At 39.2% G+C, this 13,619-nt stretch overlaps 1 protein-coding gene across 4 annotated transcripts in view; it reads left to right on the top strand.

Moving 5' to 3' along the window:
• LOC113887075 (fibrous sheath-interacting protein 2-like) overlaps nt 1-13,619 on the top strand; it is a 69,916-nt gene that overhangs the window by 41,916 nt on the left and 14,381 nt on the right. For all 4 annotated transcript variants that reach the window (XM_027533907.1, XM_027533908.1, XM_027533906.1 and 1 more), the window contains one exon: nt 4,533-4,566. In XM_027533907.1, coding sequence (XP_027389708.1) covers nt 4,533-4,566 — 34 coding nt within the window. The remainder of the gene's footprint in view (nt 1-4,532; nt 4,567-13,619) is intronic.

Genomic DNA, 13,619 nt, shown 5'->3' with positions numbered 1-13,619 from the left:
AAGTAGGCAAAGTTAATCATTCATGCTCTTCCAGTTCCTCCTCTGATCTCACTTTAGTCCTGGGCTCTCCTCATAGGCAATACTTTGACTCCCCTTTCACGTAGCATTACTCCTTCTAGGATCTAGATCTGTTCTTTTCCCCTGTCCCCCCTCAAAACTGCTTTACTTGTACCATTTGAGGTTATTGGTTTTCAAATGATGATAAATTAGTTTACCATATAGTATTAATGATGTAATCTGTTACTCCCTAAGGATATTTGCATTTTCATCCAAAGTAAATCAATCTCTCATGATCTAAAAGAAAGGCCAGTGGAGAAGTTTTCTTTTGGCCTGGGGCCTTTCAGCTCTCAAACATTGATGGCCATCCATTCTGCTGATGTCCTGTTCCCCTCAAACTTGAATAATAATCCATGCATATAAAATACCTCGTGATGGAACGTACATACCTATCATCTTTTATAAACCCTCAACAAACCAAATTAGGTTCAGGATAATTTTTATAAATCCCAAACTTTGATGAATTGGTTAGGTAAAGGGAAGTAGTGTATGATGGTAAATGGTGTTGATGTTCAGACCAGGCTTCTTAGAAAAGGATTTTGAGGTAGGAGTCATTGCAGTCAGTTTCATTTACAGAGGGCTCGTGGGGTACAAGGATGCTGAAGGAAAGAAACTGACTAGTTCAGTATCAAGGTAGTTTCAAGAAATAAAGGTGAGAGAATGTGTGCATTATAGAGTGTAAATTCCTGCCTGCCTCTTCTTCCTGTGCCCACTATCATCCTAGACTACAGAACTACAGAATCACTTGAGTCTTTTCAACAGCAAATGTTCTGGATAGCCCTTTATTATAAAAATCAGCTAAGATGAAGAACTATGCACATGACCCAGAGCTGCTATCTCATTCCTCACAAATACACAAGTTAAGATACCTTTAGCTAAGCCTAGGACAATTCCAAGCCAGAACACAATGGAGAAGGCAATGGCACCCCACTCCAGTACTCTTGCTTGGAAAATCCCATGGACAGAGGGGCCTGGTAGGCTGCAGTCCATGGGGTCTCGAAGAGTCGGACACGACTGAGCGACTTCACTTTCACTTTTCACTTTCATGCATTGGAGAAGGAAATGGCAACCCACTCCAGTATTCTTGCCTGGAGAATCCCAGGGATGGGGGAGCCTGGTGGCCTGCCGTCTATAGGGTCGCACAGAGTCGGACACGACTGAAGCAACTTAGCAGCAGCAGCAGCAGCAGGACAATTCCAAGCCAGAACACAAGAAAACACAGCTAGAATACCATCTGGTATGGCTCTGCCCATTGCCACCCACGCCACACCTCTTTACCTTACAGGAAAGAACACAGGTTCAAGGCCTCGGGCTTAGTCCTCTTGATCTGTTGCAGCTCCTTGCTCCCTGAGACTCAAGTGTGGGTGCATTATGTCTATTCCATCACATACCTCATCTCTCTTCTCTTCCTCCACCTCCTTAGTTCTCTCTTTTTTCTAATGCTAACATAAAGACATACACAGTAAACTTCAGTTCAGTTCAGTTCAGTCGCTCAGTCGTGTCTGACTCTTTGCGACGCCATGAATCGCAGCACGCCAGGCCTCCCTGTCCACCACCAACTCCCGAAGTCCACCCAACCCATGTCCATCGAGTCGGTGATGCCATCTAACCATCTCATCCTCTGTCATCCCCTTCTCCTCCTGCCCCCAATCTCTCCCAGCATCAGGGTCTTTTCAAATGAGTGAGCTCCTCGCATCAGGTGGCCAAAGTATTGGAGTTTCAGCTTCAACATCAGTCCTTCCAATGAACACCCAGGACTGATCTCCTTTAGGATGGACTGGTTGGATCTCCTTGCGGTCCAAGGGACTCTCAAGAGTCTTCTCCAACACCACAGTTCAAAAGCATCAATTCTTCGGCACTCAGCTTTCTTTAGAGTCCAACTCTCACATCCATACATGACTACTGGAAAAACCATAGCCTTGACTAGACGGACCTTTGTTGGCAAAGTAATATCTCTGCTTTTTAATATGCTGTCTAGGTTGGTCATTACTTTCCCTCCAAGGAGCAAGTGTCTTTTAATTTCATGGCTGCAGCCACCATCTGCAGTCATTTTGGAGACCCCCAAAATAAAGTCTGCCATTGTTTCCACTGTTTTCCCCATCTATTTGCCATGAAGTGATGGGACTGGATGCCATGATCTTCGTTTTCTGAATGTTGAGCTTTAACCCAATTTTTTCACTCTCCTCTTTCACTTTCATCAAGAGGCTCTTTAGTTCTTCTTCACTTTCTGCCCTAAGGGTGGTATCATCTGCATATCTGAGGTTATTGATATTTCTCCCGGCAATCTTGATTCCAGCGTGTGCTTCATCCAGCCCAGCATTTTGCATGATGTACTCTGCATATAAGTTAAATAAGCAGGGTGACAATATACAGCCTTGATGTATGCCTTTTCCTATTTGGAACCAGTCTGCTGTTCCATGTCCAGTTCTAACGGTTGCTTCCTGACCTGCATACAGGTTTCTCAAGAGGCAGTCATGTGAGCTTAATAAAATAGAATTAGGAACCAAAAAAATCAGGACAAGAGGATGCCAATGTGATAAGATAGTGATGGGGAGTAAACAGTAGTAATAATTAAACAGATTTGGTGATAGAATGGACCACACGTATGTATGATCAGGAGGTATCAGGTATAATCCCAAGCTAGGGGCCTGAGGTACCAATAGAGGCTCACCAATTACAATTAGATTAAAACTTAGATATTCAGAAGGATTAGGCAGACGGACTAAAATTTAGTCTTGTTACATTAATCTTCAAGGGGTGGTTTGCCAGTTATTTTCTGGACTAAAGTCAGGTTGTGTGGAGGAAAAGGTTAGGAACAGAAAGGTTATGTTTATAGTTTTATAACATGGAAAATTAAACTGTGAAAAACTGGGCCTTTGGGGCTTCTAAACTAATTGTCATTAATATCACTGCCCTCTTTAAGAAGTAGAGTTGGCAGTACAAACGAACCTAAACCTTTGACACTTTAGTAGTATCAACCTATCAGGGAAAAACCACTGCAGACTAGAGAAAAGTGGATGTAATATCATGGCACTCCTAGAATGTGGTGGAACTTTCCCACATACCAATGAGTTTATTTGCGTGTTTCTGCTCAATTGACTCCAATGAGAAACTGATCATTCGCGGCAAACTGCAGGTTTGTATCCAATATTACAACTAGTTTCTAGTGGTCTTATATAAGGTTTTTTAAATCTATATGGTTAGTTTTGTTCTTAGGTCTTTGCTGTTTCCTTTTATCTTAAAGTATGCCTTTGGGACAGAAAGTCTGGAGACAGAAACATACATAGGACTCCACTTGCTGCCTATGGTATGAGGTTAGGGAGAGCAGGAAAAAAAGAATCTGAGTGCATTAGATTGCAGAGGATCTACAAAGAGGAAATTGTGCTGGAGATGGCCTGAGAAACTGGGTGTCAGAAAAATTAATGAAGCCAAGGATAGGAACTATGTCACTGATGGTGAGCATTCATGTTCTAGGTTCCATATTGCAAAAAGGTATTAATCCTAGGATGGGCTATTGCTGCCTAACCCTAGCTGAGACCTTTTCCTACTAGTGTTAAAGTTGTCATTTCACAGTCTGACTGTATGTCTCAATATTGGATTGTTAGGCCTTGGTAGAAAAAAGTAAATTTGATAACATAAGGGCAGGCCAAGTAAAAATGAAAATAGAGCACCATGTTTCCTTTAAGAGGGTCAAGAGGTTATGGCAAGGGGTCCATGGAGGCAGTAAAATATGAAAGTAAATCAGACTTAGGCTTTGTTTTTTTCTTTTAACTTTGTGTTATCCTATAATCTACATGATTTTGTTGTTCTCTTGCTACAATTTAATAAAATATAATTTTGGTTCCATGTAGTAGATCAGAATAGATAATCCTGATTAGAGCATAGAAGAGAATATTGTGATACCTAGAAAGGGGCTCCATCTAATTTGGCTTTGCATGTCATCTGAAACCCACTGTTTTAATGTCATTGTCAGTAATCATACATAGATCTTCTACTGTGGGGTGAGGAGAGGAGGTTAGGAATTTTGAGGGGGTGAATAGAAAGTGAATTATCAGAAAGCTCTGATCAAGCAGGGCAAGTGGAAAGAACTAGCCCATCCCCTGTCTTTCCAACCCCATGCTCTTCTCAACTCACTACAGAACAGGCGTGGCTAAGGTGGGTCAAGAGTGGCAACATCAAGTGTTAGTTTATACAGCACCTATTATTCTACTGTTTATGCCGCAATTATTCTGCATAATAATTCTTCTGGGTAATAGAGCATGTCCTATGCCCAGGGGCCGATATCTAAATAAGAGGATAAATGGGGGGATTAGGTAAAAAAAAATAAAGCTTATTCTTCTTTGTGACTTGCTGGGGAGAAAACAAAACTCCCAAGCACAAAACAGGTAATCTGATTCAATGATTAGGAATTTGGAGGAAACTTACATAAATGATTAACCATAAGTAATAAAATCAATCTCTTTTTACTTTTTCAGACAAGACTACCATCCAAATCGCTGTCAAGAGAAAGTATGTATGATGAAATTCACTATAGAGCAATTAAGGATATTTTCTGATATGTTATTAGAGAAAAATCTGTGAATCAGACTACCAGCAAAATCATCTATTGATTTTAGTCAGTTTTCCTCTTTGCCTTTTTCTCTTCCTTGACTTTCACTCTCTGTTAATCTTGAATTTTGCCAAGGTCCGAAAATTATTGTTCAAAGACTTATTGTTATGGGGGGTACAAAGTTACTGTTATCGCCATTTTGCCCCGGGTCCTCAGGAGGGTAGATTGGGGGAGCTTTGGGAGGTTTAATCATCACAAAGAAAACATCCAATACCACACACTCACTCCATAATGGGAAGGCATTACAGGAAATGCCTTTGCAGACCCTTGCAGATCTGGCTGAAGGGCTGAGCACCCTGCCCCTCAGGTAAGTGAACCAAGATGCCTAGATCTATCTTGTAATTCTCCTGGGAGTAAGAAGAATCTTAGGATGGCTACTGCATCAAAAGAAGGGGGTCTCAAGAGAGCTGCAACTTGGACCAGGCAAAGAGCATAAGGTAAGTCTGATAAGCCCCAACTTTGGGGCTAGACGGAGGAAACATGAACTAGAAAGGGGTTCAGGGGAGTAGCACATTCACATACTTTTTCACACGTACGTGAGAGTTTCATAGACCGTCCAACCAACACAGAGGCTGAGACATACTGGCACCAGGAAGGTATTTCTTGGTTTACTAGTATAGTAAAAATGAGCTAAAAATCAGATTCCTACTTATCACATTTCACTTCATTAAAAACTTGACAAATGTCCCAATTTTATATGTCAAAGTTGGACATGCTTCTTCTCAGCTACCCTAAGAGTAATAATGTAGATCTACTTACTGTACATTATCTCTGGTAATAATAAAATAATACGTATTGAAATGCTTATCTCATATGTATTGAAACAGATTTCAATCAATTTAGACCAAGAAGGTGAGTAACTTTTTTATTAATGTTTAAATGTGATTCTTAGAAGTGTCTGATTTAGGTCATGTTTATGTAAAACAAGTGTTTTTCAACCGTATGCTGTCATTTCAAATTATTACTATGTTCTTCAAACTCAGTAGCCATTTTCTGGTCTGCACGGTAGGTGACAAAAAGTGCATTACAAGAACTAGATAGTAGTAATGTTTGCATAACACTGTGAGTGTGCTTAATGCTGCTCAACTGTAGAATTTAAAATGGTCAATTTTATGTTATGTGCATTTTATCACAATAAAACATACATTAAGAGATTTGGGAAGGATTCTAATAACATGACTTTTCCTGGAGGTGTCCTTCAAACCTTCTCTAACTGGCCAGGAGAGAATATGCTACATTCAGCAAGGTGTTAACTTTTCTCTGAATGTTGGCCTAACCTTGAACAATCTGAGGCTAACTTCAGAGATAATTGTGAATTAACAACCACATGATAGGGAATTCGGTGCCCAAATGCCAGGATATCAAACAATGCACAGCTAAAATGCCAGGCATCCAGCCTTTGCTGCCACTGGCTTGTAGCCATAGCGTTGAGAAACAGTTCCCGTGGAAGGTACGCATGCTTGGTCTGGCTGTCTTGAGGACAGTAACAACTTTAAAAAGAATGCTATTGTATTATAGGCAAAAGGATTTTTATGACCCCCAAATATATCTGCAATAAGTAAACGTACACAAACAGTTATAGAGTCTGGCAGGTGCACTTGTCATCTGCCCCTGGTCCCCTGTCTAAGCTGTAACAATAAACACAATTAAACATGAGGAAATGGCTGTTCAAGTCCAGGCCCTGGGTTTCTAACTTCAGCACTTACGGAAAGAGGCCCCGACTTCCCTCAAGTGCTCCACCTTCTGGCTGTTTGAGCCAAGTTCGGGCTCAGCCTTTTTTCCTTCTGAGATTAATGTATTTGTTTCTTGAGCTGACCTCTGCCTCCCAATCTAAGACAGTTTGCAGTGATAATCTTTTATTGGACCTAAGCCTGTTCATTTCCCTTAAATCATCAGTGCTAATTGTTGCCCATTGATTAAACTTAAACAAGTAGCTGTAGTGATTTGCATATAACACAGTCAATTGACTGAGAAAGACAGCAACAGACCAGCCAGGGAGCCCACAGGCTGACCTCTCCACAGTGAGGCTTTACTTTTCACCCTCATCTCCTAGCTAAACAGATGCCTAAGTAAAAGGAGACTCTGTCCACAAAGGCACATACATGTTTGAACTGCAAATTTGTTTCATGAAATAGTTTGTTAGCGGCAATCTGGTTTTTTTAAGTATCGCTTGGATCATAATATAGTCTTACCTCTTGCTAGAGAATTTGTTTTCTACGAGCTTGCTATGTTGTTCTAACCAAGAAGCCATTTACCCTCAGTAATAAACTATTATATAGTTCCAAGGGATTTTTTTGTTTTGTTTTTTTTTCTGCTTTATTTTTCAATGGGTGTACTACTTTATTAACATTTAAATTTCACCAACAGTGAGCTCAGGTATATGCTAGGCATATGTTCAGATTTTTGAAATAAAGATAAAATGGACAGACAGCTTTAAGGGCGCTACACTGCACAATAAACATCCAACAATTAGACAATCCAGGGGATGACATAAGTATACATTTAGGAGCACAAGTATAGCGTCCAAGAGATTTTGAATCAAAGGAAATCTTATTCAAAAAATAGATCACAGCCATAGAGAATAAACCAACTTGAAATTAATCTGGTGTTCTAAATAGATTTCCTATGTTCTCTTTATACACCATGGCTGGATTCTAACTATGCATTGTTTGATACAAGGAATTAAAAGTTAGTTGCTGTCCCTAAAACGAGTAATTTATCCATGATTTCCCTTCTATCCCCACTCACTTCCTTTCCAGGTAACTTCTGAAGAACTGAACAGTGTAATTCAAAATGTCATGACCTGGGTCGTGGCTGCAGTGACCAGTGTATTATACCCAGCCATCACAAAATATGAAGAAAGATGGCAAAATATTACATGCCCAATGCCTGATAACTCCACCCTCTCTTCTGATAGTGAGAGTTGCTGCAGCACATGCTATGAGACATTTCTATATGAAACAAGTAAGATGGTTCAGGCAGAGCCCTGTACAGAGGCGGCTGACAGGTCAATAGAGCAGCCAGTGGCACCATCAAAATCATCTCTTGCCTGTAAAGAAAGAACAGATGTAGAAACAACACATCACAGGAAAGAACACTTGGAAAACAAATCTAAAGCCCCCAAACCTGAATATAATGAGACATCTGAATCCGCCAACCTTAAAACCTGTAAATCCGATAGTCACCTTGTTGTACGGATTGAAACAGGCACTAGGAAATGTAAAGATGAAACAGATAGCCTAGAATGCCCACTGTCTTCAGATGAAAAAGCAAAAGCTATCAGTGAGATGCAGGAGTTAAATAATGTTTTTGTTAACTTTAAACATCATCTAAAAGAGGAAGCTGAGTTGATTTTAAAAACATTTTTCAGGAAATGGTGTCTGAACTAACCCAGACCATCCCCACCCTTTCCTCTGTTACGACCGAACCTTTGCCTGCCCAAACTGACACTGACAAAGGAGACTTGCTCTCCAATGTTGATATTTCCTCAGCAGCTGCTGAAATTATGGAAAATGTGCTTGAGAAGTTACAGTCTGCAGTTAAGAAAACATGTACTGAGGAATTTTCACCAGGAAGTATATCAGTTCACTTTAAATCAGATTAAGTCAGTGGAGAACATTTTATTTCTCCACAAGAAAAAACTTCAGAAGTTTCACTGCCTTATGCTTTGGAGAACATGAATGATGTTGCAGAGGACATGGTTCGTGTGATTTTAGAAAAGCTGACGGTCCTTGCATCTGCTAAGCAAAGTGAATTGGCTCATCTTAAAATCACTACTGACCCAGCTTATCAGCAACACAGAGAAGATCCAGCATATACGTTCCTTCAAAGAGCCAGCAAAGGGAAATCCGGTGCTAAGACTGATGCTGCCAGTTTGATTGCAAAGAAGAAATACAAAATTTAGTGTCAACTATTTGTTCCAAGCCCTCTCTGGTTGGTTATATAAAGGAAGCAGTCAGCACTATACTAGGTTATATACAAGTTGGACTTCATAATGAAAGGCTAGTTGCAACTGAAGAAACAGTGATCATCCTACAGCTACTTGATGCTCTCTTGGCTCAGCTGCATCAGAAACCAGTGAAAACAGATGTCCGAAAGAGCAGACACTCCAGACTGAGCAGTCCCTCCGGCACTGAAGAAAGGAACAGACTCACCAGGACTGGAGTAGCTAGTGCTCCTAGGTGTGGGAGCCTGTTTCCACCTGTTAATGTTCCTGGTGTGGCCCTTTATTCTGAAGACAAAAATGAAGAAATAGACAGAATTGTGGAAAATGTATTGATTTCACCTATCAAAGACGAAAAAGCAAAATTACAAGAACAGGTTCCTGACTACTGGTTAACTGGGGAAAACAATGATTTTAAACGCACAAGAAATACGAACGTACCTACAAAGCCTGCTTATGGACGCAAAGTAGCATTTCATGATCAGGGATTAAATACTGACCTTCCAACTTTTAATAAGGACCCTTTAAAGGACAAGCCAAGTTGGAATAAAGACATTTTGCTTTTCAGTCAAGATGAGACATATCAAATACAAAAAGCCTCAGAAGATATAATTAGGAGTATTTTAGCAAAGATGCTCAAAGATCTATCTTCTGGGCCGTCTGATCACTCAGATTATGAAGATGGTAGAGAGGCTTCACTTCTTACCTCAAGAAAACCACAAGATCCATCACATCAAGAATGGATGGACCAGATGTTCTCTGTGTCAGAAATCCATACGGTATCTCAAGATATTATAGATGCTATATTAAAAATACTTCACGTAACTTCTCGTCATATTATCGAACATTCTTCATCAGTACATCAAACTCCTCTAGATAATGCTGATGTACCAAACAAAGAGTTATTACAAATATGGTTTGACAGTAAAAGGAAGATGAAATTTTTATCTGCACTTAGCGTGGACCCTACAAAACTTTCCTGGGTAGAATCTGGAACAAGTGGCTCAACATCAGAATCTGTAGATAACCTTAATGATAAAATGTTTAGCGCAATTTTTAAGAATTTGAACTCATTTATTTGTCCAAAATTACAAACCTGCTTCAAACCAGAAAGCCGTGCTGCCCATTCAAAGCCTGCTCCTGACAAGAAATCTTCATTTCGATCTCACCTTAGTACTTTCACAACTGAAGTGGTAAAAATTGTTTTGGATGCTATCCAGAAAGAACTACGACACAATAAGAAAAATCTAAATGTTAGGAAGAATAGCCCTCCCAAGAACTTTAGAGATACAGGATTTTTTGCTGACGCTGAAAATGAATTAGACTCTGTTGTCACAAAGCTAAATATTGACATTATGACAAGTTCATTAGCTACTTGCATTTGTGAGGTGTTAAGTGGAAACACAAAAGTAATATTTTACTCCCTTCAGATAAGCTAAGGTCTAAAATCTCACATGGGACTGATGGCATTGATCAACAAAAACTTTTGCCTTCTCGTTGCCCTCACATGCAGGAGGAAGTTCACCAATGTACTAGATTTCAAGTGTTAGATAGAGTTGGAGATGCCTTGTATGATATGTTATGCAAGCTCACTGGAGACCACCCACATTCTCCCTTATCTGATGAGCAAAATACAGAGGGGATCAATAAGAATTTGAGAACAACCAGTGCACTGCAGTCCAGTATTAAGCTCATTTCTCGTACAATTCTAGAAGGTATTGTTTCAAAACTATGTGGTGTTGAGGCAAATGGCATTTTCAAAAATTCAGAAGTTAAAGCTATGTATTGACACTGACAGCCTGTCACTTGCTTTGCTTCTTGAGGAAATGAGCAGATGCTATGACATAATCTCAAGCATAGCATCCAATGTGACCTGGCCAGGTAGCCCAGAGGTAACTAACAAGGGGAAAACTAGTGCCCCCAAAATAGGAACCACAAAAGAAAAGCATCTGAATAAACTGAAAACCTTGGCCTCAGACATCTTTGAAATGGTTTTTGCTAAGTTGGAAGGGTTTGCCAATAGAAATTTAGAAAATCTTGGTGCTATAAACTGTGGATATAAAAAGAACAAGACATACCGTGAAAGTGAAAATACCAACCTTTGTGGTAACACACATGAAAAACGATTGCAGTCGACTTTATACAGGCATGCAAAGAAAGTGTCAAGTACTATTTTGAAAGCGCTTCAAACTGAATTAAACATGAACTTGCCAGATTTGGAAACATGTATAAGTAAGCCACTACAAGAGAAACAAATACTTAAGAGTTTAGTCAATTTCATTTTAGATGCAGTTTCTCCAGATATGTTTAATGAACCTGAACCGGAAGAGAGAGGCATTGAAAATTACAGATATAGGCCAATCTATGGAAATTTTCTTCCCGGAGGAGCTAACCCAGATTCATATCTAGAAGATCCTGCAGATACAGAGAAAGAAAGTGCTGGGGAGGAAAGACCAGCAGAAGATGAAACTAAATCAGATTCTCTTAAGCAACAGGAACTAGAAAAAACCACTAAAAACTTTTGAAGTAGAACTCAAAGAGCCAAAAAAGTCCCCAGTTGTGCCCATTGTAAGAAATATTTTGAATGAAATTTTTCAGAATGATTTAATTGGTCAGTTAAAGGTGTTTACTCTTCCCCAGTCCCATTTATGTGACATTCCTCATGCTGATGATGAACCATTTGCTCAAACATCTGTTCAGTCCCTGGATAAAACAGTGGGCCCTTTAGTATCTGAAGCAGATGTAACCATTGTTGCAGATGATGTCGTTAGAGCCATATTTCAAAAGCTTTATTCTGCTGCCATGACAGATAGGAATGAAAGTGAAAATAGGTATAATACTATCACCTTTCCAGCAGATAATCTCTTTTCCTAAACCTACCCATGGAGGAAAGTCCCCTGTTTATTCTACCATACTGGACAGAAATCCATGCACATTTCAGTCCACTTTCAATATTGGTAAACTGACCAAAATAAATGTAGTTGAAGATACTATACAGTCAATATTAACAAATTTAGAAGCATCTGCTACTTCCAAAGTAAAGGCGCTCTTTTGTCCTCACAGTGGTTTCCCAGTTCCTGTGGCTTTACCTTCACAGCAGGATGAGATTGCTTTACAACAACCATGGTTATCCACCAAAGATTCATATTCTGAAGACCGATTTTCTTGTTGCTCAATGGATCACAGTAAATCAGGAAAGACCACCTCAATATGTCAACTGAGTGCCTCTAAATTAAATATGTATGCAACAGAAGTGGCTAGGCAAATTTTACAAGGAATCAAACATAAATTAGATCAAGACATAAGAAGTCCATTCTTAACTCAGAGTGTTGTGGCTTTTGAAAGTATTCCAAGTCAGGTTGTTAGCACAGTGTTAGATATTGTGTCTACTAAAGGCAAATATGAAAAAAATGTAATTGACAGAGAGACTGATCCAGTTGCACCAGAAGATATTATTGAAAAGCTATTCAATAAAAGTGATTATCGTAAAAAACTTCAATTTCAAATACTAGATACCATTGAAGGTATCTTAATTGATATCTGTGCGGAAACAATAGATGAGAATAATCTCCCACTTGCTGTATCCACTCTTAAATGTAATGTAAGTGGGAGACATTTAGAAACAAACTCTGAAAGGGACCCTAGGTATACAAATAAGGCTATTCTTACACTTTTAGTTCCTAAGGAGTGCGTTGCTATGATTTCCAATGATATGGTGGATATTGTTCTTCAAAATCTCACTTCTGCTATCATGGTTCACATCAGTGCAAATGATTCCATTTCTCCAAGATTGTCTGCAGCATTTTCTGATGCATTTTCCAAAGCAGAGCATCAACAATCTCCTATTAAAGGCTCAGTGAATGGAAGGGCAGAGCGTCAACAACCTCTTGTTACAGACTCAGTGAATGAAAGGGCAAAGCGTAAGCAACCTCCTGTTATAGATTCAGTGAATGAAAGGAAAAGGGAGAGATTTCCTTTTGCAAGAAAGGGAGGAGATATTCAGCTGAAATCAGCTCTTCCTGATGATAATCAGACAACTGTACTTAAGAAACAAGATGCCAAGAAATCTACTCCTGATCCATGTAAGGAAAATGCTTACTGTTACTTTATTACTAAAACTATTTTGAATAGATTAAAATCTTTCGCCACAGAAAGAATAGATTTGCTACTTATTCTTGAGACTAGAGAAAAACCGGATGTTGGCTCAGAGTTTACAAATTGTAAACAAAATGACAGTGTGTTTCTTGAATCAAACCAAACGCCATTAGATGTGACTGTCCCGAAAATGTCAACAGCTGGAACCATTCTCAATCAAGAAGTCACAAATTACACATTAGCTAATTACAGAGAAAACCATAGACCTGCAATTCATATATCACAAGCTAGTCTTAAGGAATATGCTGACCTAATCGCCAACACCATTTTGACGCTTATAAAAAATGACATAGACCTAGAAATCCAAAAGATGTATACATATCAAAACAATACTTCATTTCAAGAAAACATCATTGCAAGTGAAACTGTCAACAACATCTTCAAGAGTTTATGTAATAAAATATCTTTGAAGGCAAGTGGCTTTTACTCAAAGCAGGACCCTGATCTTTTTACCCAACTAGCTGTACAAAATGAAATAGTGCCAGGTCAAAGAAAAATGGAAGACAACACCAAACTGTCTCTCTTTTCAAAATACTCAGGTGAAAACCAAAAAACACCAGAAGTGGAAAACCAGAGAAGGACATTGGAAGAAATATTTAGAAATGGAGAATCTGGACAGGAAAAAACAAATTCTTTGTTAAGTGTAGTTAAGGAAATTTTAAAGAAGGCATATCAAAGGGTATTGGAAAACACAGAATATTGTTCTCCATTCAGTGAACTCCCCCACTTTACATCTGATTCTAAGATTAAAACATCAGCATGTAAAAAAGCCTTACAGTCACATATAAGCAGTGTTGCAAAGACATAATTGAAAGTGTTTACACAAAAATGATCTCAGTAATTCTGACCTCGTTA

This window comes from Bos indicus x Bos taurus, chromosome X, assembly GCF_003369695.1.
Source record: "Bos indicus x Bos taurus breed Angus x Brahman F1 hybrid chromosome X, Bos_hybrid_MaternalHap_v2.0, whole genome shotgun sequence".
Taxonomy (NCBI): domain Eukaryota; kingdom Metazoa; phylum Chordata; class Mammalia; order Artiodactyla; family Bovidae; genus Bos; species Bos indicus x Bos taurus.
The sequence above is the reverse complement of the archived record's forward strand: the minus strand, read 5'-3'. Positions and strand labels throughout refer to the sequence as shown.